Source organism: Phalacrocorax carbo, chromosome 2, assembly GCF_963921805.1.
Source record: "Phalacrocorax carbo chromosome 2, bPhaCar2.1, whole genome shotgun sequence".
Classification (NCBI taxonomy): Eukaryota; Metazoa; Chordata; class Aves; order Suliformes; family Phalacrocoracidae; genus Phalacrocorax; species Phalacrocorax carbo.
In genome coordinates, this window is record NC_087514.1 from 44273492 (window position 1) to 44298893 (window position 25402).

Consider the following 25402-nt stretch of genomic DNA (forward strand, 5'->3'; position numbering starts at 1 on the left):
GCCCGCCTCACTACCCGTGGCGTGGTCGGGCCCTCCCCGGTTTGGGGCCCGCAGCCCGGGGAGGCCTGAACTCGCCATCCCCGCGAGCCGGGCCCAAAAACGGCCGCCGGTAACGGCTACCCGGTCCTTTAACGGCCCTTGGGGGTCTCCCAGGGTGAGTGCGAGGGCGCAACTTCCGCCCGCCCCGGGCCCGCGCGCGCCGCCGCCGCTTCCGCCGCGCGATTCCTCCTCCGGGCCGCCCTCTCCCGGCATGCCCGCGCGCCGGAAGCGGCTGACGACAATAACAAACATCGGCGGCGGCGGCGGCGGCTGCGCCAGGGCTCCCCGTCCCCGCGCTCCCCAGCCCGCCCCGCCGGACCCGCGACACCCTCCCCGCCCGCTCGCCAGACCGCTGCCCGCCGCCTCTCCCCGCCCGGGCGCGGTGATCGCTGAGGCGGTGCGTGTCTCCGCCAAGCCACCGGGGCCCGGCCGCGCGGGGCGGGGGGCGCCGGCCGCCGGCGCTGTCGCCGCCGCAGGATGCGCGGTGCTGTCGCGGGACCCACGGGTGAGTGGCGCCGCGTGAGGTGTGGGCTCCCCGCCGCCGCCCCGCTCCTCGCCTCGCCCCCTCCCCGGCGGGGGGGAGGGCGGGGGCCCCGTTAGCGGGAGGGCGGCCTCGGCGAGGGGCGGCGGTCCTGGCGAGGGGCACGGGGCTGTACTCGTGGGGCGGGCGACAAAGAGCTGGGAGGCGGGGGGGGTGGGGTGGGGGACACCGGGATCCCGCTGCTGGCTCCGGTCCCGGGGTGGCGGGGTCACCCCCGCCCAGCCGGGAGGGGACGGACGGGGGTGGGACGCGGGGGCGGCGGGGCAGCGCCAGGCGGGTCGGGACGCTCCTTCCCTCCCCGCCGCCCTGCCCGGGGCTCCGCTGCCCTGGCGAGGGATTCGCCGTGAAGTTACTCCAAGGAATGACTCAGCCTGGCCGCGCCTCCGTGCCGGCCGTCGGCGGCGGCCGGGCGAGCGCCGTGCCGGAGCGTTGTGTTCACAAACACAACGCGTTCTGCCTTTGCCGCGGTTGTTTACCCGTTTCTGCTCCCGGGGGAGTGTGCGTCGTGTGCTGGGTTTTCCCGTCGCTTTCTTGTTATTGCTTTCGTGCGCGCTTCCAGGCTGTACTGGTGGTTCCTTCCCAGTGCCCCCCAAAGTTCTGGCTGACAGTGATCCGGAGGTAGATACGCTCACGTGGATGCAGGGGAAATTAAATGAACTGATCTTTGTAGCGCTCGCGTCTCTTACTTAACTTCGTCTAGGGATGGAAGGGGGGGAAAAAATCACGTCTGAACCCAAGATACTAAGAACCGATCCAGAAATGTTAGTTTAGTCCTCTTATAGCCATAGCTCTTTTTTTTTTATTGCATCATTTATCTTTTTTGTCTGAAGTAATTAAGCGGTACGCTCTGCCCATGAGCTATTCCCCGTGGCTTGTGTTTAGAGCTTTCACCTTCATTTCTTCATGGTGGAGAACGAGGAGGTTGAGTATTATTTTTTCTGCCACTTGCATAAATGTGCATTAGAAGTAGCTTGGGCCATTGGCTTTATGGAAGAACTTAAACTTCTGAAGTTGTTCGGTGATACCTCAGTGGTGCTGGAGAAATAATGAGGATGGTAGAATGTGCTTCTTACAGTTGAGGTTCATACAGCTGGGAAATACTGTGGGGAATGCTAGATGCTGTAAATACTTCATAACAATAAAGAAAACTTGTGTGCTATTATGGTATGTTTAAGTTGTGAACTTTAAGAATGTGTAATATCTAGTACCTTGGGTAGTTTTTAGAAGATGAAGTACGTGAAGAAAGGACTTTACTGTTATCTAGTGTTTTAATGTAAACCTTAGTGCCAAGAAGCAAATCTTAACAAGAAGGAAATTAGATGTTTAAACATCATTAAGTTTAGTTTAAATGAAAGTGTGCAGAGGATATATTTGTACTTATTCTAACTACTGTCTGGAACTGACAATGGTTTTATTTTATTATTTTGGGAATAGTAAAAACATCTTACTGAAGAACATGAGGTAAGGGACTTCAGCTGTGCCAGTTGTAGAGCTGGAAATACCAACAGGATCTTATGGGATAATGGATTAGTGTAGGGCACACCTAACTGCATTTTGGAAGTATATTATTTTGTAAGCTTTGTACAAGTATCTGTATGTTTTCTAGATTAAAAAAAGGGCAAACCTATCTTATCCTGTGTTGTGTTGATCTAGCCTTGTCCTCAGCACAGATTTGGGTTAGTAGTCTCTGAGATCATATTCAAGGGGCTGGCGCGCTCTCCCCATGTCATGTTACTGTATTTATAATTAGAAGTGCATGCAGCAGACCTGCACTCTGACTGGAGAAGAGGGCAAGGGTTATTTTAGGTCTTTTGTGGTGTCTGTTTGAAACATTGTTTATCCTTGCATGTTGTCTGAACACAGCTAAGGTTACATAGTCTTGCAAAAATTAAGGTGATAAATACAATTTCTAAACTATTAGTATGTTTCTTAGAATTTCAGTTATTCTGGTTATGTAGGGGGTGAGTGTATGTGGAGGGGAGGGGGTAAGAGTAGCACGTGTGGATTTGTTCCTTTTGATAAGAGTGGCAGTTACAGTAGGATCAGTTGAAAGAATTTTTCTTTCAATGTTATCCTGTAGGGTAGGTTGTTATCAGTGTGTTCTTAAGTCTTTATTTGGTTTTAAACTAGCAGTTAGTTTCTGTGGAAGACTGGCTTAAAGTGGTTCAAGGGTCTTGAGACCTTTATTGCACAGGTTGGGTTCACTCGCATATTGTGGTAAATTGAAGTAAGTCAAAATGAAAAACTATAGCGTGCATACCCAGCCGTCACACGAGCTACTTCAGAGTCATTTGGACAGTATCCAAGCAGTCATGCGTCTCCTTCTGCATATGCATATTGCTCAAGAAAGTTGTGCTCCTGATTTTGGTCCACAGCTCAATGACATTATATGAAGAGTTTCTCAAAAGGGGGGGAAAAAATACTGTACTACTTTCAAGGACCCTACTGATAGATAGCATTCTGAGGCAGAGTCGATAATCGGTATTGTCGAGTAGCAAACACTTGATTACAAGATGCCAACTTAAATAATAATATTGTATTGTACTGCAGGACCTGATTGAATGCACTGATACCAAGCAGGCAAAAAAAGTATCACTGATATGTAAATTACTAATCTAATTGCTAGAATTACAAAGTGTTTGTTTTGTAGCTGATCTGTCAGAGTAATGTTTTCAGTGCTTCAGTGCAGGAGCTGAAAGACCCTTACACACAGTCTTTGTTGTAAAAGCCTACAACATGATTAATGGTGATAGTGAAATTGCTAACGATTATTTTTGTGAGCTAATTAGGATTCTGTGGTTACTGTGAAAGTCACTTGTCTATGAGTTAATTCATATAGCACATTCACTTTTAATTTAGACTACAGTTGAAAGAGAAGTTGGAAGACATCATAACCGTGTGTCAGCTGTTTCTGTCCCCATTTGTAAGCAGGGTTGGAAGTGGATATACTTTGATGTGTTTTCTAATGGGATGTCAGCGTAACTAAATTTTCAGTAATACATAAATAATAACTAAATGTAAATTGTTGGCAGTTGTTGATAGAAGTATCAAAACAAATTTATTGATACAAAATTTTCATTCAGAGGTTCAGATGGGGCTGGCTACTGTTGGCTGGTCAGGACAACCACCTGGGATGTCAGGGAAATTATGCTTGTCTTCTGTCTGTCTCCAGGTGTGTATTTTCCTTTTGTTCTTTGGGTTTGCAGTCCGTGGTTCCAGTAGGGTTCTCAGCTCAAACTACCAGCTCAGGCAACAGCTAGCATAACTTTTTACATGCATCCAAGATGTTGACAGTTTCTTTTGGGAACAAATTTTGCAGCTGGGCCTGCTGTTTTTATCACATCAAGGTGAAATGATTACAGTGTGCAATATATAAATGTCCAGTAGCTTGTGCATCTAGAAGATTAGCTCTTGTAGAACGTGGTATCGTGCTCTCTTTGTGAAATGACTTGTTTAAGTGTTATATCAATTTGTCTGACCTGTATTGATTACCTGTTCATTGAATGTAAAATGTAGACCTGCTTTGTTGACTAGTTGGATTCCAAATGTCCTGTATCTCTCTTGCTGTGTAATGCTATGGGTCCAATAAGCAGACTGATGTGAAAATATGAGAGCAGCTCTGCTTAAGGAATGTTCTAATGGGTCTCTGACTTCAGAACATGCATTTGTTTTCTTGCTATATTTTTATTTTATATTATATATTAAATAAAACATAGCGTATATTTTCTTACCTCCTGAGACTTATTTTTGAAACAGTATTTTTGCTTTATCAAAGGAGTAGGAAAGTTTTGGTGGTTGGGAAATAGTGTGTTCAGTATTTCAGTTACCTCTTTATTTAGAGGAATTTTGGTGAAACTAGTGTCTGCACGATAGAAACACAATACATCAATCTTCATTATTATTCTTGAAGATGTGTTTGAAAGGCCACTGTATGTTGTTTTCAGTTTGAACAGATTGAAAGCAATGTGTAGAGGTAGAAAGAAGCATTGAAGAGCAATTAAAGGGAAAGTTTTACTTCTGTCATGGATTCAAAAAAACAGCAAAGCTAAAATATGAATTCTGTTAAGAATGGCACTTGCTGAGGTGTGATTTCTGTGAACATTTGAGGTAGCTGCTCCTAAATTTCCAAATTTTGTTTTGATTTAGTATTCAGGTTCTCTTCTGTAACTGACTTATCTGCCACTTTTTTTTTGCGTGTGATTGAATACGTTTATGCTACGTTCTGTAAAATACGCTCTTTTGTCTATTATGTATATAGTAGATATGGCTGCAGCAGTTTTTGCTCTTTATCATTTAAATGATGGTGTTTTCCTGACATTGCAGAGACTCTAAATGTCAGTGGTTTGTCTCAAATTTTATTTTGGGTTTGTTGGTGCCAAGTAGCTGTGCTGGTATGTCAAGAGTATGGATATTTGTCTCTCATGAGACCCCACCTGGAGTGCCGCATCCAGCTCTGGAGCCCTCAGCACATGAGATATGGACCTGTTGGAGTGGGTCCAGAGGAGGGCCACAAAAATGATCCAAGGGCTGGAGCACCTCTCCTGTGAGGACAGACTGAGAGAGTTGGGGTTGTTCAGCCTGGAGAAGAGAAGGCTGCGGGGAGACCTCGTTGTGGCCTTCCAGTACTTAAAGGGGGGGCTATAGGAAGGATGGGGGCAACCTTTTTAGCAAGGAGTATTGTGACAGGACAGGGGGTAATGGTTTTAAACTAAAGGAGGGTAGATTTATACTGGATATAAGGAAAAAAAATTGTAACTGTGAGGGTGGTGAAACACTGGAACAGGTTGGCCAGGGAGACAGTAGATGCCCCACCCCTAGAAACATTCAAGGTCAGGTTGGACGGGGCTCTGAGCAACCTGATCTAGTTGAAGGTGTCCCTGCTCACTGCAGCGGGGTTGGACTAGATGACCTTTAAAGGTTCCTTCCAACCCAAACCATTCTAGGATTCTATATTTGACCCTTCTTTAGCATGGTTGAGCCTAGGGTAGACAGTTCATACTGACAAAATGATGCTTTGATTTACACAGTTTTCCTTCCATCCTCCAGAGTGTGTATTTTTATTAAATTCAGATGAAGTGGAGATTCTTATGTAAGAATATATTGTGTAACTGTACTAGCAGCTCTCTTCTAATATATTACGCTTATGCTGTATTGCAAGTATTCTGCTAATAAACTCAAGATGACTAATTTGTCTATTGTAATTAAAATTATTTTTTACAAATACTTGCATTGTCTATTGATTGAAAGAGACTTGATTCAAACCTGCTGAACGCTTCTTTAAATTAAAAATGAAAATGTGACTCAAAATTCTCAATACTGTCTGAACAAAAAGAGGGGGTGTAATGTGTAAACTTTCCTTTACTTATGTTATGTGAGCGACTCAGAGATAAAACAACGATAAATTTCAAAAAGCAGATGTAATGTAACAACAATTTCACATGCATGTTGTGGCTGCAAACAGCACAACCAGCATTCAATAATGTAGGAGTACAGTTGTAGTATCTCAACAGTTGTGGGTTGTAGTTTGGTCTTTTTTTTTGAGAGGTTGTATAGTTCTTAAGCTGATAATATTCCATTAAGAGATTTATTAGTGCACTTTGTTAGCTGTTTTAAACTACTAAAGATTTAGCTGTTTTAAACTACTAAAGATTTATCCCAGAAAGCGAAAGAAGGCCGGTTGAAAATTGCTAGACACCTTCTTGAGATAAGATAAAATGTAATATGCTTCAAGCCGATCCTGCAGCTTTTCTCATTTCTCAGTACATTGCTGTTATCTTCTCTCAGGTTGATGCCAATAGAGATCTGAAGGTGATTTGTAACTGTAGCGTGCAAATAGCATAGTACGCTGATTTGCCAAAAATCTGGACATGATTTTTGAATATATATTCATAGGGAGGGTGGGGGTTACGTTGACTCTGCGTGTCATCAATGGTCCTTTACTTGTCTGATTTGGATACCACTGAGAAGAAGAATGTTGATAAAAGGAAGAGGTTCCTAGGTGATGTGAATTATAGGGAACCTCAAAATGAGAAATTAGAGAAATTCCATCTTCAGATCATGAAGGTTCAAATGCTAAATTTATACATATCCATATGAATAAGGAAAATTAGAAACAAGTTCAGAAGTTGCTAGTCATTTGAACAATTTACTAAAACGGTGGTGAATTTCCTTATTACTGGAAAACTTTAATGTTATTCTGAAATATGATTGCTTATGAATATAAATTAAGGGAGAACCTGTGACTTCTATGTAGGCAATCAGATTAAATCATAAGGGTCTTTACTTGTCTTATATTTCATTATTGTCAATCTTTTACTTTTCTATCTGTAGTGTTTTCATTCCTGTGAAATAAATGCCATTTAAGCAGTCTTACTTTCTGTGCTTTCATCCTTTAAGTAGGTATGGCTGAGTTACCTTGTACTGTGTGCGCAAAAGAGAATAAAACTCTGTAGCATCACGATGGTGTATCTGGAGAGGGGAAGGCAGGAGAACTGGCCTCACAGTGTGTATTTTGAGCAACTCTGTCCTCAGTTGCACCTCTAGTAATTGCCCATTTTTGAGTTATCTTAACCTGCTCTTTAAGAGGATACTGGCTTTTTTTTATATATTTATGCTAATAACTGATTATGTCATAGGCAGTTAGGAATGTGAATGATGCCTTTTGGGAATTCTCACTTGTGTTCTTGGATGACGGTGCTGACATTCGGTGCCCCCTGTATTCATCAGCCTCTTTTCAGCCTTAGTTGTAGTGTAACGGTGTATGGGGCTGCCTGGTGAGCTCGATGACGGAAGTAATTCAAGCTAGCAGTAACCTGTTTCTAACTTGTTACAGCAAAGTCATACGGTTTACTCCACAGGAGCATGAAAAGTAGCACAACTGGAAGTTGGTGCAGAGAGAGGAGCAGAAGAAGAACTGGCTGAGGAAAATGATTCTTAAGTCTGGTGCTCTTACTGTAACCAGTGTTTATGTGGTTGTGGTCTTGGTTAACCAGAGAGAGTGTGTTAGAAGCATTGGTGCCGACTTGTCTGAGTTTGATGTAAGAAACAAAGGAATTTTTGTTGGCTGTTTCTTGCAGAATTCTTTGCAAACACTGTAAGATTTTACATGCTAATTATTTTTAAAGAGTTTGTGTCTACAGGGATAATCTTCCCATCAGTAAGTACAGTCAGTCAGTAACTTGAATAAAACCACCTGAAGCTCCATGTACCCAAGAGCACCATTCTTTGCAAAGTGAATATGTTAGTCTCTGTAATTGGAGGGAGACTTGTAGTCTAGAAATGGGTTTGAAATGACAAAATTATACATTAAAAAAGAGCTGACAGTACCTTCAGTTTTCAGTTCAGTTAAATTTGTCAAAGACTGAGTTTCAGACAGCTGTGGAAAGACTGTTTCCATCAATTAAAAAGAAAAAAGAAAAAAGAAAAAGGGTACTTCTACAAGCTGTGGGCTGTTTCCTAGCAACAATAAGGTCAGAAACCCTGCCTTTGTTTTCTGACTTGTACCTGTTAACTGAGGCACAGGAATTTCACCTTCTGTCAGGTAAGAGATGTGGGGGTTTTGAAAATGTGGTAAAGTGTATGTGTGGGTTGTTTGGCTGGTTTTTGGTTTTGGGGTTGTTTTTTTATTTTGTTTGCTTGCTTTTTTACTGTTAGAGGAGAAAAACATTTGTCTGATCCATTATATGGGTTGTGTTTTGGCATCCTCAAATCAGTGAAAGAGCAGTGTAAATAGATGCTAACGCCCAGATCTGAAATAAAGGTATGGAATCATGACATAATGCCTAATAATGTGCTTGTTGGCTCATAGACATGTTTGAAACTATTGCTCTTGTAGAATTCATGATATAAGTTGTGTCTGATCTTGTAAGAAGTTGCATTGTTTTGGGCCACACCAATTCCAAAGCTGTTCTTCAATGCCTAATCCTTTCTTACCGGCCCAGATGCAACTGCTTTTGATCTCCTGCAGTTCCACCATTGATGGTGTTGAGGGTCTGTGGAGGTATTGCTGCACCTACTTTGCTGAATGTGGAGTTTCCATGGTGGTCATATGTAATTCTTAAGTTGGTGCTGTGTAAAATGATTCATCTTAAAGACCTGGGAAGGCGGGGGGAAGTCTCTTATAGTATGAATTACTGCGTTTTGAAATTCCTCTTTAGTAAATTGGGCAGTAGGGGCTTAGGCATGTTTCCTGGTTGCTCTGTAGAATTGCAGCTTCATTCCTGTGTTGAGTGGAAAAGACTTGCTTTACTGACCAGCAGCTGAGTTTGAGAGCCGCTAACAACATGGTGACTATTGGAGATGCTGTAATTAAGTAACCACCTCTGTGCCTGATGCACATCTCAACACAGTATAAGTAGAGCTCCAGATGGCACCTTACAGATGTCAGGGATTGACAGCCTTTCTTTAAGACTACAGTGTGGCTTGAACATGAGGTTTATAGGCTTTGATATAAGGTGGTAATGGGAGATAGGATCTCTACTTGTAGTAACATGTATCTCAGTGATTAGATGTGGTCTTCTGCTTAAATTTATTTTGGAGGAGCGGGGGATGAAATTATTCTCTGTAACTAGGTCAGGAGGAGCCCTACTATTTATTCAACATGTAGATTAGTATTTTTTTTTTTAAGTTCTGTTACAAGTTTTTTAAAGTGCCTTTAAAGCATGTTTTCTTTCAACCCCTGGCTGTCCAGATAAAGGTATACATTTGCATTGTGTTTTAGAAACTAAGGCATTTCTCTTGCGAAAAGCATTAGTAAAGAATGTGTGCCCTCATTATGAGGTCATTCTGTCTGTTCTTCTGGTAGTAGTAGTAGTCTTCTGCAAACTTAAATTGTTTCTGGTTAGATGCATTTTTGCAGTACTGAGAAAGCTCCTGGAAGTCTGCTTTTAGAGATGATGGTCTTACAACTAACCTGAAGAAAGGTGTTCCTTAAATTCAGCTTCAGTCTCTATGATCGTTTTCCTTTGATAGTAGGATTTACGTGCTATAAAATCCTTTGCTTATGAGGTGAGGTGTGCAAGCTGGAGCAAGAGAGCATTTTTTGAGAAGGACACCTGGAAAAACAAAGGAAATAGAAGAAAAAATGAATTAGACAAAACATTCTGCACTAGTCATGTACCCTTTGTCTATTATAGAATTGCCTAAGTTGATGTGAGACAGGAAATCCTGCTCTAGAGGGAGAGGAGGGAAAGGTGAGATCACAGGAACTGCAGCATCTCAAAGGCAAACCTTAAGATTTGCTGCATAGAAATGAAGCACAGCTTAATAAGATGTTAATGCGCCTCAAAGTTAGTTCTCCATCGCCAGAGGTAACAAAGGTATATTCTCCTTGAGGGGAGATGTTCTCCAGATAAGGTATTCAGTGAATGAGGAATTGCACTTGAGTCTTTTAAGCATGTGATGGACTTGTCAGCCTTTGCCTCGGATGAACTGACCTTTCGACAAGCAGGAATTCTGCAGTAATCTCTTGTGAGCCGCCTGACCCTTGTAATGAGGGGTAACATTTATGACTCGTATTGGAGGCACTATCGGTTACCTGCAGTATAGCCTCAGCTGGTCTGCAGTAAGAGAAGAGAAACTTCCTTTATTAGCAGCATAAGGATGATGTTCATACAGAGCTATGTGAATGTCTAAGAATTGGCAACGTGGAATTGCAAGCTCCTGAGTGAACAGCAAGATTCTTGCCTTGCTTAGGTAGTTAAGCTAGTTCTGTCTGTCTGCTTTCAGAGTTGAGCCCCTTCCAGCCTGGAGTTATGCACAGGAGAGAGAGTCTGGGCCTCTCGGTCCTCTGACCTAGGAGATGAAGCATTGATAAGTATGGCACTTACTGTACAGATGTGAAGCAGTACTTCCACAGGCACAAAAAGCAAGGTACCTTATACTGCTGGTGCATTGCTGTTGTAAAAGATGAAATTTTAAACCACTGGGTTTAAAGGAAAACTATGACTTGGGCATAGTTCAGTTTAAATTCCAGGTAGTTAAAAATATATTAATAACTGCTTAAGTTTAGTTTGTAATCCAGTTCATAAAGGAGGCATGCGAAATAAGATGTCAAAAACATGTGCATGAACTTAAATGTTGGGACATCATAGAGGAAACTTAGTGACTTTAAAGTGAATTTGATGATGCTGTTTTAAACCCAAACACCATAAATGTTGATTTCTGTCTTCGTCCTGCCCTGTATGCCATATTTCAGTGTTTCAGTTTGTGAAGTTGGAAAGTTTTCTACCATGAAACAGTAGAACAGTCAGAATTGAGTAATGGAGCAGGGATTCTGCACTTAATGGCAGAAATAGATGGTTAACATAGCCACAGGATTATTTGTGGAGTGCTGTGAAACTCGTGATAGCTGTACTGTAATTATGAAAAGGAAAGGTCTGTAAACAGACATTCATTTCCTTTTACAGATGTAGCAATGATCATGTTCTGAACTAAGTAAGACAATTGCAAAATTTCTAAACAACATGCATTGAAAGTATCAATAAACACTGACTTCAAAAATATTCAGTTGTTAAAGAACTTATGTTGGATAGGAAAAGCTTGCAACACTTCCATGAAGTGAAGCAGATGTAGTAATTGTATTGCAGTGTAAATGCAACGCAGAGCGGTGAAATAAATGTTATAAACAGCATGATGTATTCATGGGTGGTTTTGGTGTTTTGTTAGCTAATGTAGAAGAATAAACATCTTCTGAATTAATTCTGGAAGCTTTTTCTACTTTGTGCTATTATTACTTTCATTTTTGTCATCTCATTCTTTTTCTTATGTTCATGTCTAACATCTTCTGTCTACTCTGGCAGCTTCTACAGAAATTGCCTTTTTCAAATTTTTAGCTATTTTAAAAATGGTGTTACTCGTAATTCATAGCTGCTGATCATACAAGCTTCCATCCCATAATTTGAAGGATCTATTTTGTATGAGGGCATGGAGCTGCAGGTCACACAGTTCAGCCGAATAACCTGTGTGCATTAGTCACTTTGTTACAGTTTGTCTGGTTACATAGTTAGCAGCTCTGTCTTCAGTAGTTGTCAAATTTTGTAATTGTTCAACCTCTATTAAAGTGAATTAGAATAATTTCAGCAATTTAACACTAAAAAGAAAAAAACTTTTAACACTATGAAACAGTTTAATACTAAAAAAGCCTGACAATCTCTTCTTAATGGACTGTTGAGGTAACACAAACAGAAGAATAAAATGTATGTGTTTATGGATATACTCTGTTGAAGCTTGATGGTGCCTGACTTTCACATCAAGCTTACTTAAAAACTTGTGTTACTGATGAATTATAATATTCTTGAATATTGGGAACAAACTTAAAGGCTAATTTGTGATACGTAGCTGGCCTTGCTTGTAACAGTCTGCTGTAACCTGACCTTTGAAGGAGAAGAGACGTAGGCAACTGTGACCAGTTTTCATGCATCTCCCCTTTCAAGTAATCTTGGACTTTTTTGGCCAGACTCAGCCAGATGTTGTCCGGAGATGCAAGACTAAGGAGAGCTCTCAAAATTCAGTTTCTTCCAGTGTTGTGAAAACAGGCAGCTGGAGAGAGGCACTTGACGTGGTTCCTGCTGAGGGGAGAGCAGCAGCCTGCCTTTATTGGGCAGCAGCGAGTCTGCAGGAGAGCTTGGTGTTAAAGGCACGTATTTTCTGAAACCTTGCTTTACACAATTCCTCTGTTCCTGGAAGTACTCACTGAAGTTTGTGGCAACCTTGGGAGTGGGTGAATTCTAGTTTTTTTTCTTTTCTTCTTCCTTAAAGAGTAACCTAACACAAATTTGTTCTGCCTGTGTGAGTGTAGTTCTGTTCCCCCAGGATTATTTATTTGAAATGTTGGGTGGAAGAAACAACGCTTGTTTTTTGACTTAATGGTTGCAAAGGAATTAGAAGAGTAGAGATTATAGTGTTGTGATCCTACTTTGTGGCAGAAATGTTTCAGTAGTTTCTTGTTATTCATGTTAATGTGCATTACTTTGATCTAAAGCAAGCGTTCATAAATTTATTTTGCTCAAATACAACTACTGACTGCTGATAGCTAAACTGGAAGAGGATGCTTCAGTTACTTATTTTCCAATGGTGGTACTTAAACACATTGCTTTTTTTCCCTTTTATTGTGTGTTTGCTGCTGACAAGGTGATGTGTGTGTATTTTGCATAGGAAGAAAGACTGAGTGGACAGGAGTGAAGAAGATAATAGCTCAAATAACAGGCTAACGAAGTGCTATATGTTCCATGCATGTAAAATATATGTAATAGTTGTGTAAGCTTTTCCTTTATCATAAGGTTTTCAAATTTGGGATGAAGTGTTTTTGATTTACCATTAGTAGCATGAGTTGTATAAAATGATTTACACTTTCTCATGGTTTTCATGCTTCAGCAAACCTATTTTTAGTAATGGATTACCGCCCTTTATAGTGCCCGATCATCTTCTCAGAAAGCTTGCTAGGGCATTAACATCATAGAAATAATGTTGGTCTGTGGTTCGGAGTTTGATTGTGCACTTGCCTGACTGCCCTGAGCCCAGCTGCTCATTGCTACCTCCTTTGCCACGGGCTCCTTTCCTTTGGCACCGCTACTTAACTGACAACAGGTTAAAATGAACTAGGGTAGCCTAAAAAGACCACCTCTGTTGATCCGGCTCATTTTGATTGTTGAAGTTTCAATTGTAGTTTAAACAGCAATTCTGGGTGAAGGAGCCCCTGGCAAGGATGCCAATGACAACCAGTGGGGAACGGTAATGTCTGCAGTTCATTAAAAAAAAACTTCCAAAAACTCCCCAAAACCAAACCTCTAAAGTGGGTGAATGGTTTAACAAACACTGTTACCTTGGTTCAGGTAAGGAAGGTGGTGCTGATTCCTGAAGGAATCTGTTCAATACAGCTGCAGGATAAGGGCATTCATTCAACAGCAGTAGCTTGTTTGCCTTTTTACACTGATTTTTCTTAGATAAACTGCATTTTGTTATAACGTTCTGTATTGCTCTTAGCATCATCAAATCAGCATTCTTTACCAGTTCTGAAAAATACGTTCCATTAATGGAGATACAAGCAGTTCTTTTTAGTGAACTAACTTTGCCTTCTTGTAAATACTGAAGAATGTCACTAATCGTTATTTTAAACTGAACTTATGGGGAAAAATATTCAGGTATGTAGTAGTTTTGAGCAGACTTGTAACTGGATAGCATTTTAATTAATGTAAGATTAAAAAAATACTGCCACATAATTATTCTTTCTAGCATGACATACGCTGATTTCTGGGTTAGATGCAATGATGACTGTAAAATCTTGACATTTTAATAATACCTGTAATTGCATTCTGTATCTTTTCTTTGCAGATCTTCTCTGGCTTTGAACAGCCATGCTACTCTGTTGCCAAAAAACAAGTAAAGCGAATGCTCGCATTTATTCTTTTGAATTTGAAGAAGGTGGTAGCTTCGTATAGTGCCTGGAGGTAATTCTTTCTTATTTGAAGTTAAAAATGTTTGAGACTGCTGATGCATGTGTGGCTGATGCCATCATAAATATTTTTGATCTTGATAATGTTTTTTCTTTCTATGTTTTAAATAGTTAGCTTTAGTGTTAAGGTATGGAGGGGGAAATATTTGATTAAAATTTCACTTTATGTACATGAGGTTTCAGGACAGATTTTTTCTAAAGAATCACTTGAGCATAGGAAGTAATGTTTAGATGAGAACTAGGTCCTATAGAAGCCTTTTACTCTGCTTAGGTGGAAGAGAGCTTTTTTTGGTGGATGCTCCATGGTACTTGAAGTATTGTATTATTTAACGCATTTGTTTCCTGATTCTACTTGGGACACAGTCACAAATACACCCTTTGTGGAAAGAAGTCTCTTTACACATGAGACTGATTAATTCTGAAACCTAGACTAAAGAGTTTAATAATAAATTATTGCTACAGCAATTTTTGTTCAGCAGTTTTTGTCTAATACCAGTTTACAGAGTATATTCTTTTTCCAATATAAATTGGAATTGGTGCCACTGAGTACAATCAAGTTCAACTATAAGGACGACAAAACTCAATTCAGATCAAATTATTTAACTGGGGCTGTTATTTGATGTGGTTCTGTTTCTGAAGGCTTGTTGTGAAAATGCATGTTTTGACTCGCTTATGTACTATAATGAATACTTAGTGTGTGGAAAGCCACTCTGTTGAAAGCAAGCTCTTTTGACTTTCTGGACTTATTATTCTGGTAAAACCTTTCTCCCTTCCACATTTTAATGGTGGTTTTGTTATTTTTCTCTATGGTTTGTCTTTTTTTTTTCCTCTGTACAGGCAAAGAGATAAATGCAAATTCAGACTCATTTTAGAATAACACAGCTGCGTAGACCTTGCGTGTGTGTCCTGCTCCCATTTCAGGGAAAGAGGGACGACTTACACTTCATGTGAAGTAATTTTTGTGATGAAGTAAGAGTATTGCTGAGAGGTTAAAACTTTTACAGCTTAAGTTTTCGGAACTCCTTCCATATAAAAGAAATTTCAGGTCATTAGTGACTGCAGTGCTAGTTGTATTTCTGCAGCAGCTTTGTTATTGTGGAGGGAATTGTTCATAAACTTCCGAGCTCCTGTGGAGAAGAGAAGTCTCAGAAGTACGAAGATTTTAGTAATGAAAATCTCAAATAAAATCTCAGAGTTTTTATTCTGTTATGTACACTGGAAAAACATGTGATTATAGTCACTCATCCAGATGCTTGTAGGGCACAAGACTGAAAATGTGTCCGATGTGTTGGACTGCACTGTCTGTCTTGATCACTTCTTATTCACTATTAGTGATGAAGGTAGCTACAGATTTAGCTAGTGCTGAGAACAGGAAAATATCTTTCAAAACTATTACTTAATTATGGAGAGATACAAAAAGAAAATCTGCATAATCTTAGCTTTTTTTATTTTTTTTTGCTAATGCTCCCATATGTCCGAGTGAAAAAAACTATGGGTAGGCATAGTATTGAGCAGATAGAGTTTGTGGCTGTTTGTAAAATCTAGAAAAGATGTTTGGAAATAACTGTATCTGGGGCTTTAAAAATGCATTTCGTAATTGGCAAAAGCCTGGTAGTGATCTGAGATGGTGGTCTCTGCAACTGGAAGTTGTCTTTTTTTTTTTTAATCTCCTCTGTATATTTTCATGTTGTCCTAACTATCTGCGTATGTGGAGGCTTACCTCTGCAGAGATTAGAGGAGCATCTGTATGTTTAGTAATGGACAGAGGACTGTGGAATATTAGAGCTGATGTATTCACTCACTATATATCTAAAAGTATTTTTTCAAAAGTATGTACATGCCTCTTTCATAACTGGTATGTGAAACTAACACTTGAATTTTGTTTTCAGTTTCTAAATGATTTTAGCAGTGGAAGTTAAAAACTTCAGAGACCTAAAAAAATCATCATGAAGCTATATGTATTTCTGGTCAACACTGGAACTACCCTTACCTTTGATACGGAACTTGCTGTACAAAAGTAAGAAAGTAAATTAGTTGTGTATTGTTTATTTTTAATTAAAAAAAATATACACACTTTTTGTATACTGAATTTTGGAGAGATGATACTCAGTTGTTTATTAATATGTCCATGTAGTTATCTTCTAGGTTTTCACGTATTTGAGTAAATTTTGGGACGTTGTTTGGATTAGTGTTTTCAATGCCTTGCAGGTGATTTTGTGTGTTTGAGGTCCCATGAAAGAATGGAGAGGTTATTTACTTTCTGGGGCAGTGACAAAGGATGACCTGCTCTTATCTGAGCCTGGTGTTATGTTTGGTGCTTTTTGGAAGAACTGTCAGAATGACTTCTTATCTTCTGTGACCTTTTATTGGATGGTGCTTTTATTCAGGATTCTTCTGTAAAGGGTTTATTTTTTTAACTGACTGGCATCACAGAAGAAAATCTGCAGTTTGCTCTTTCTCCTGTCAGTATATACTCATCCCGAAGAAAATGTGTGCTCTGTAATATTTTTAGATTGGGTGCTAAAGAACTGGCATACAGGCATTTGTCTCTGTCCAGGACGGGTAAAAGTTAGTTCTGTCCTATGCGGTAAGGCTCCAAAATGTTTTACAGCATTTTATATGTAAAACAGGAATTTCTGAATGCCTGACTGCCTGGAACATGCATGAGCAGTGTTACAGAATCACAGTTAAGTCCCAACAACTTTGCTATTTGTCATTTGTCACTGCACATTAAAAGCATCTTGCAAATGTAAAGATGCTTTTAGAGAGGTCTAGACATACTGTATCATAGACATATACTGTATCATTTTTCCTTGTTCTCATGTGGGACTCTGATATAGTAAGTAAATTGTGTATAATGATAGCCCATACACCCTGGACTTAGAAGACAGCAGTTAAGCTTGGCTTTTGCTGTCGGTGATGAATGAGTTGCAAGTCATTGTGCTTGAAAGAATTCTGCCATGGATTTTGTGCTCAGGTACATTGTTTCATTTCTCCTGAATTCCTGTTTGTAATTTTCATGACTCAACAAGTGAATTAGGATTTTGACCCTCGTTTGGGGTGGAAGGGCCCTAATATTGTCTACACTGATTGTTTTTTCATATGTTCTTCTGCAAATCCCACTGAGACTCAGGTTGTTATTGAGCATGAAATAGAGTTTCATCTCAGCCATTCTAGATCTACTGGGTCATTTGCAGATGTGTCAGCACCCCCATGTATGCTGTCCGGTACATTGAGGCATTCTGTTCCTAAATCACAGTGAGTGAGGTACAGCATCTGAACTGCCAGGCCAGGCACCGAAGAGTCTGGCATAGGCTGACTTTTTGCACAGTTGGATAGTTCTTTGAGAAGGAAGCTTTCCAATAGCTGAACCACATAAAATCCAAGACTCTTCAATTGAACAGTTTAACTTGTTATTCTGTATATCTGTACGAACAGACTTGCTTTTCCTAGCAAGACTTTCTTGGGTTCTTTGCCTATCTTCTTGTACACAGACAGGCCAAGCTATCTTCCCAAAGACCATGGACATGGTAGGTGAATGCTTACTATAGCACAGCTATCAAGTACAAGCTTGTGCTCATGAGAAGTTTGTAGTGAATTCATGGTGCCATATTGAATGATGGTTATTTTAGATGACTGATCTTTATTTCTCAAGTACCATATAACGGTAACATTGTTATGCTTCCTGCCAGTTATATCAAAACCGTTGATGCTTGTATTGATTATTCACTTGATAATCTGAAGCTTTTGATACCTTTGCATAATTACTACTGCACGGTTTTATAGTTTGGGTCAGTTACTGTATCATATTAGTAAGTTCTTGTTTAGTTTGCTGTTTGCCTGTGTCTTCAAGAGAAAGTCTAGAACTGTCTCAAATAGGCAGTAATGTGAAGATGTCATCACCCAGAATTAAAGGTACTGGGATGGTGAACAAAACCAGGGATGGTTTATTGATCTACTTTTTCTGCATTAAAAGTGCCTATAATGTTTATATCAAGTTGTTGCATATATTTGGATTAATTCCCTGTTATTATTGTTATATTGCACTTCATGTACAGTACATCAGTTAGAGTTGACAAGGTGAGATTGTGCTTATGTTATGCATAATAAAGTGTTAATACTCTTGTTATCATCTAGGGTTTCAGTAAGTCAGCTGTTTGTTCATAAAGTATATATTCAAAGAACATAATATGGCTTTTACAGTTATTATCTGAAATGCTTGATGTGACTTAATCCAGAACTTCAGCATGCTATAAGATGTTCTTGGAAAAAGGTTGCTGATGACTTACCAGTAATGCAGAGGCTGTCGTCTTTTAGCTGATAGCTTATTAGCTGGATATCCAGAATGCAACACATTACAGCACTTAGAAAACTTAGAAATATATGTCATTGTGCAGAATAAAAGGTAATAGTTCTTTTAAAGAAGTTCTGCTTTGACACAGACAAATCACCTGTCTCTATTACAGGAGTACATAAAATTAGAGACACAAACATGCTGTCTTCTCTTCCCACTTTTTTACAGTGTGGCTGATCTGAAACATGCAATTCAAACAAAGTACAAGATTGCCATTCAGCACCAAGTACTGGTAGTCAATGGAGGAGAGTGTATGGCACCAGACAGAAGAGTGTGTAGTTACAGTGCTGGAACAGTAAGTGCATACTGCATTCTTTATCTAAACTGTCATTTATAGGAGAAGAAAAAGATGTTTTACGAAGGGATTTTTAAGTCTCTTTCTGTAGTGTACTGTTTGCTGGATTTCTTTGCTTTAAGAAACAGATGTTTACGTATTCAGCTTACACGTGTAGATTTTAAAGTGTTCTTAAGACAAGGTACCCACATAATGAAATAATTGGTGATTGAACAGTCTGTTGCCTTTACTCAGTGTTTGGTTTCATTTTCTTTTTGAGTGTAGGATACCAACCCAATTTTTTTATTCAACAAAGAAATGATCTTGTGTGAACGTCCACCAGCTATCCCCAAAACCACGTTTTCAGCAGAGAATGAGATGGAATTGAAAGTAGAAGAATCTCTCATGATGCCTGCCGTGTTTCATACAGTAGCATCACGGACACAACTTGCTGTGGTAAGTAAATTCTTACTGTACTTGCACACCAAAGGAAAATAACCTCCTTGTATGTCAGAGGGGAAGCTTGATATAAATTATAAAATAGTTTGTTGAAAAGGCAGTAAGAATGACCTGTTAGTGATGATGTAGTCTTCAGAGCCTTTGTCTCAAAATTTCAAGGTAGGTATTGAAATGTGCTTGCTTCTTCAGTATGTTCAAAGCTTCTTTCAAAGACATTGTAATACAGCTTTATCGATGTGTATGTTTACAGCACTTGCAAAATAAAAGCAATCTGGTTGCTTTGGGCCTACACCTTTTATGCTCTGCCTTATCTTCAGTGTCTTCAGTCTGCCTCAACCTGCAAACAGAGAAGTTTGTTACTTTGGAAACATTGTTAACCCAAGTAGAAAATTAGCGGTGTAATTTTTAAAAGCACATTGCCAAGCTTCTGTTACATCTTATCTGTCTAAATAACTGGCGAGATATTAATAAAACTAAGCTTCCTTTTCCTAAATTTCAGGTCTTTTATTATTGAGTTCTGGCTTTTACTTGCATAGAAAGAAAACTTGTCAGAATTCCAATTTCATTACTTCTGTATTATTTTGATAAGGGGAACTAGTTCCTGCAACATGCTCAAGAAGATATCAGGTGTGTGTGCAGTAGGAACGCTGTGTGTTCAGGTGACATGATGCCTTCAGTAGCTGGACTGATTGCTTTTCTTCGTGTTAGGAAATACTCATTTTCCCTTCCAAATTTTACATTTAAAGGCATTAAATATTTTTTATGTCTCTAAAGGTTATTTAAACTTCCAGCAGCTGAGAGTGGTGGAATGTGTACCATTAGCACAAAATGAATAGTGACATAGGTTTTTAGCATGTTGTCTTGGTCATGAAGTTTCTGTGTTTCAGTGATGACTTTAATGCAGTCCAAAAGAATATTTAGCCCTTGAAGTGTCTGGTTTTTAATACTGTACAGCTGAATTCAGAGAAAAGTGCTAAATCTTGCATACAGTACAGGATTTTTTGGTTTTCCCCTTTGGCCTCCTGATGTGTCATGGTTGTATTATTCAGGGTGTCTGATTTAAGATGAGGATTGAGCCCAGTAGACTCTCTTCCTTTCTCTACCACCTGTTTACAGTTACTGCTGACTTAGTAGATATTACTTTGAGTTATTAGGGATCTGTGAATCATATGACTGTCATACGGAAAACAGTGGATTTCAATGTGAATTCAGCTGAGGAGTGCGAGGTTTTCATTTGTGCTCCTTGAAGAGTGTGAGAATACTGGTGTTAGCAGCTGAAACTGAAAGTGCTTTAAAACCATTGTTTGTGAGGTGTTAAGAGGATCTTGTAAAAGTCGGCAGAGCTGATATCTGTTAAATACCTAACTTTGATTTGATATGAAAGGGGGGTTGTAGTAATTACTACAGTGTTCGTGTTTGTGCTTTACTTAGAGTAATGGAAGTAGAAGGTGATGGTACCCAGTCTCACATCTCTCATTTTTGATATTTATCTTCCTTCTTCATCCCATCCCTGATTTCGTGGTCTCGAAGATTCTTAATTCTGGTTTTGGTCTGGTGAAGTTAATACACACTGAACAGATTTAATTCCTCTGGACTAAGCTTTTTATATTCCAGTTTTATAAAAAATACTCCTACTAAGAATTGAAAAGAACTCTTAGTGCTACCTTCTCTTCGCCCTTGATTCTGAAGGATGTATTGATATGCAGAGCAAGCAGTTTATTGCAGTGTTTCTGCTTTTAAATTAATTATTTAGATCTTTACTGGCTCGTTTGAGTGGCAAGCCTTCTGTAAGGGAAGCCCATATTTCAGAAATACACTGAAGTCTCTGTGTGGGCTACAACTTTTATTGGCCAACTGGAGCTATAATATTTAGCTAGAGACTGAAATGTTTGTCTAGAGTGAGTGATCCCGAGCTGATTTGCAAGAAGAAAATTAATCTTTCCATACTTAATGGCATCTATTAATATTATTATGGGACGGGGGGGTGGAATTTAGTATTTAAAGGTCTTTAAACATGGATCTAAGTAGAATGGAGGTTTTATTTTCAGTCTGCAGATTTATCTTGGAAAAGATTATTCTCTGTTCCCTACTTCCAGTTCTTCCCTGCTTGTAAAAGGGCTACAAAGATAGTAGAATCCTTTTTTGAAAAACTTAGACATTTATTTAAAAAATAAATAGGTAGTAGTATTGTTAAATCTGATACACTTCTATACCCATGGTTAATTTTATCCAAGATTTTAAATCTTTCAAAACCATGGGCTCTGTGTTAAGTTGTCAAAATGCATTGGGTACTTCTTTGGGAGGTCAGGGGAATGACAAAACCATCATGAATGATGGAAGGTTACTGAAAAGGCTGTCATGACTTCAGATGTACCAAGGTGGGAAAACTGTATAAAGGAGTATTGCAGTATTGAACTAAAGCAGTTTTTCACAATGCCTGCTTGAAACATATTGAACAGTAATTTAGAATAAACTAAGGGAGGACTGGGAATGTGGTTAGAACATTAATCTTCTTCAAGGTTTGCCATAAGCCTCCTGGCTGGGAGGAAGAGGGAACCATGGGATATTAATCCTTCTCAAAATTGATTAAGATCTGGAAAGAGCTAGAAAGGCTCTGAACCTCTGTAGTTGTGAGACTCATGCACCCAGAGCCACACTGAGAATACTGTATGGGAGACTTCCTGCAAAATGGGCACGAAAAATCTGCTTTAAAATAATCCAAGCTTTGTCTTTTTATTAATTTTAGAGAGAGAGTAACCTGCTTTACTACAAAAGCAGCATGCCAGTACTCTGATGGAGAGTTTTTGTGTCTTATAATTATTTAGGGTAATTTAATTAATGGTTACCACTAATACATGATAAAAATGTTTTGTATTAGGAAAACAAAAGTTGTAATCTAAATCATTGCTCATGATAGAAAGCCTTACCTATTCTTGTCAACAATAAGAAACAGGGATATATAACTATGTAAAAGCAGGGGAGAATATTAGATAGCTATCAGCTTCTGTTTAATTTTATGTCTATTCTGCCCAGAGCATATACAGTGTAATTTTAAAATCAGACTTGATATGAAATTGTAAAAGGCATATGAAATAGTAAAAGTTGCTTAGAAGATGGCTGCTAACTTACTGAGCAGTTGTTCTTGGTTATCTCTTGTACCTCATGCCCTACTTCTACTTTAGTAATCGGCAAACTCCATTGCCTGGAAGATTATGAGTATTTCAGGGTGTGAATACTTTTATTTTTATCTTGTGTCTCCCTCCTTTTAAGCCTGCCTGAAAACTGTTGAATTTCATCATGCTTTTTGACATCTGTGACTTGAACTGTATACTGCTCGGCAACTACCCTCTAGAACTGTATGAAAGGTGGTTTTGTTTTTACCTTGCCTTCAACCTTATCTGTCCACCTTTCTGCAAAGGTGGACAGATATTTCTGATTCACTTTTTCGGATCCATACTTTGTATACACTGGCCTATGTCCTTTAACCTTTTCTTTTGATTTTCTTCCACAATAACAAGTAGTTCTAGATTCTCCTTTAACAAGTGTTTTTATTAATCCATGCCTTTATTTCCTCTCATTGTTTTTTACCTAAAACTGACCATTATTGATTTAAATTATGCTTTGCTTTGTCAATTTCTTTTTTGCCATAATTTTCAGATAGCCTTAGTTACTATTCAGGTATAAACAAAGGTCATCTTTTACTTCACATTGGAGACCCTGGCATTCTTATAGCCTTTTGTACATATTTGTATAGGGTACAGGTATATGTAAAGGCAGCCTTTTTTTTTCCCAATTGAAACTAATTTCATTAACTTGTATGTAGCCTTTTTAGATTTTAATGCCTCCTAACCAAAAGTCATTCCTGTGAGAAACTTACTATCTCCTGTTTGGTTTTCCACTGTACTGTGATTATCATATCAAGATACCTCAATTTTTTCTTTCTTTTTGCTTTCAGATTTTAACATCTGTACAGATTTTCTTAAGTTCCCATTGATTAGGCAAGATCCCATTATGTAGAATTCACAGTATAAAGATTTGGTAACTTGAAAGAAGCTATGCCTGTTACCTAACTAGTTTTTTTTACCAATTAAACTGAAATTCTTGCCATGGGTTCCGTCACATGTGGCACAATGTCTCTGTCTTACAAACTTTTTTTTTAATCAGGTCCTTTTTGGTCAGTGTTTGTTGCATCGACTGTTTGGCTTTTAAATCTCAGTTAAAGCAACTATCTAAGCCTATCTTCATTTTATGTCTCAGTGTCCTGGTTTCCTTTTGACTAAAAACTTAGCTTTGAGATGTCTGTGCCTAAAGAGTTACAGCTGGCCTTTTTATAACTAGCTTAGTTTCCCACCTCTCTTCCTGTTCAGCAGTTTTGGCCGTGAGCTGCAGTAGGTGGACAATTAGGTGCACAGAGCACTTGCAAGAAGTTATGTACACAGCAGCTTAGGAGAAGACAAGCTGTTCTCTACGCAGTGCACTGTGCAATGAACTGTCATGTAAATCTTATCTACTCTTTTGGTCCTTTAAACACTACTGCTTAAAGTAATTTCTTGTAGCTTAGCCTTTAGAAAAGGATTACTTTTTTTTCCCCCCAGTGATCTAACTGAAATTCTCATGTTCTTTTTCCCAGAAGGGTGGTATTGGAAACGGACTTTTTGTTAGTGGGTATGTTTCATGTGATACTGTTGCTGTGGTCATCAAACTGTCAATTCCTGTTAGTTTTCCTTCGAGAAATGGGAGTGAGGGTGAGAAACTGGTCATTTCATTTGGTTGCCTAAAACTGTGGCTGTAGTCATAGTATAGTACCTAGATCATTCTTGGTTTAGTTCCAAACACTTCATAACACTTAAGCTAAGAAGTGTAGTCATGCTTCCTGAAAGCTGCATATCTACTATTGAGAGAAATGCTTTTTCATTTCTACTAGAAAGCTGTTTTGACACCCTCTGGAAAAGAGATACTTTAAAATTTTAACGTTCTTTAAGGCGTTGTAATGTTTGTAACAATTGTGTAGCTAAATCGTTGCTATTCATTCTTTTTGGCTAAATTATTAGTCTAATAGCCACACACACTTCTAGCTCCTCCACAGAAGTCCAGACTTCTTTGTAACTTGGATTAGTGATCAACCTCAGTCTTTTAAAGTAACAGAGCTGGGTGGGGTTAAAATGGAATAGGTTTTAGTTTACCCTAAGGTGTACTAAAAGATACAGCTTTTGTTTTGGTTGGCCTTTGATCTAATAGTTGTGGTTACAAGCTTTTAGAAAATGCATCAGGAGAAAAAGGCTTGGGTGGCTTGGCAGCAAGCTAGTAGATGTTATCACTTATCTTGTACTATGGTTTGATTCCCTGGCTGTGGTTGTTTATGTCAGCTTCTCAATATTTTTTCGGTGGTAAATTCTGTCACTTCACTTCTAGTCTGCTTTTAATGTCAGAGCCAAGAGCTCGTGAAAACAGTACTGAAGAAAAAGTCATTAAGCTATAAGTTACAGAATAACTTGTTCTGTATTATGCTGATGAAGTAAATACTTTCTGAGTATGTAATAAGTTGTAACTGTGTGGACAAATGTCCAAAGGACACAGTCACCAAAAATGACCAATATTAAAGGAGAATGGAATAATCAGCTGTCTGATAAAAAGAGAGAAATTGCCATGAAATATCAGTCTCACTCACGGTGAAGTTAACTGTTCCAATTACAGGTTTTGGAAGCTGAAATCTTGAAGTGGTTCATCTAGTAGCTTTACTGATGATATAGTCGGAGGTGCATGAATTAGAGATAATGGTCTTGGTTACTAATTTTGGTAAGCAAGATAATGGTTACCTGTTGTGGAAGTGTTTATCTACTGTTACAGTGTACAGGTGTGTCTAATACCACTTTCAAGAATCTTTTTTGTTGGCCTGAGGTTGATTTTTAGGGTGACTGAAACCTATAAGGAGTCCTTTTTACAGGATTTCAGACACATGGCAATAGAGGACTTTGATGACTTGTTTCCTTTTACCACAGGGTTGTAGAGAATGGAAAGAACCCTGCATTTCCTGAGAACTTTTGTTCTTTAGAGGTAAGTCCAAAGACCACTTAAGACAAACAGACCTTCCCTGGATTTTTTTTTCATTCAGATGAGCAGAATTACAACAGTAGGATGCAAAGATGAAGTCTTGAAATGGATGGAAAACACTTTGCCAATTAATTTCTATTTTAGATAAAACATACTTTGCTGCTGCTTCTGATTTTGGTTGGAACATACTAAACAGAAGTAATCAGAAGAATCACCTAAATTTAAGTTACAGTG

General features: G+C 39.1%; 1 protein-coding gene across 3 annotated transcripts in view; it reads left to right on the top strand.

Annotated features, from left to right (window-relative positions):
* Nucleotides 1–240: 240 nt before the first annotated feature.
* The window catches only part of RB1CC1 (RB1 inducible coiled-coil 1), a 79038-nt gene continuing 53876 nt past the window's right edge, over nt 241–25402 (top strand). For 2 of the 3 annotated variants that reach the window (XM_064442725.1, XM_064442726.1), the window contains exons 1-5: nt 241–544; nt 13910–14025; nt 15920–16047; nt 18553–18679; nt 18944–19114. In XM_064442725.1, coding sequence (XP_064298795.1) covers nt 15977–16047; nt 18553–18679; nt 18944–19114 — 369 coding nt within the window. In that variant the 5' untranslated portion in view covers nt 241–544; nt 13910–14025; nt 15920–15976. Of the gene's footprint in view, nt 545–13909; nt 14026–15919; nt 16048–18552; nt 18680–18943; nt 19115–25116; nt 25172–25402 lie in introns of those variants that run through there. The other variant, XM_064442727.1, reaches the window with a different exon arrangement.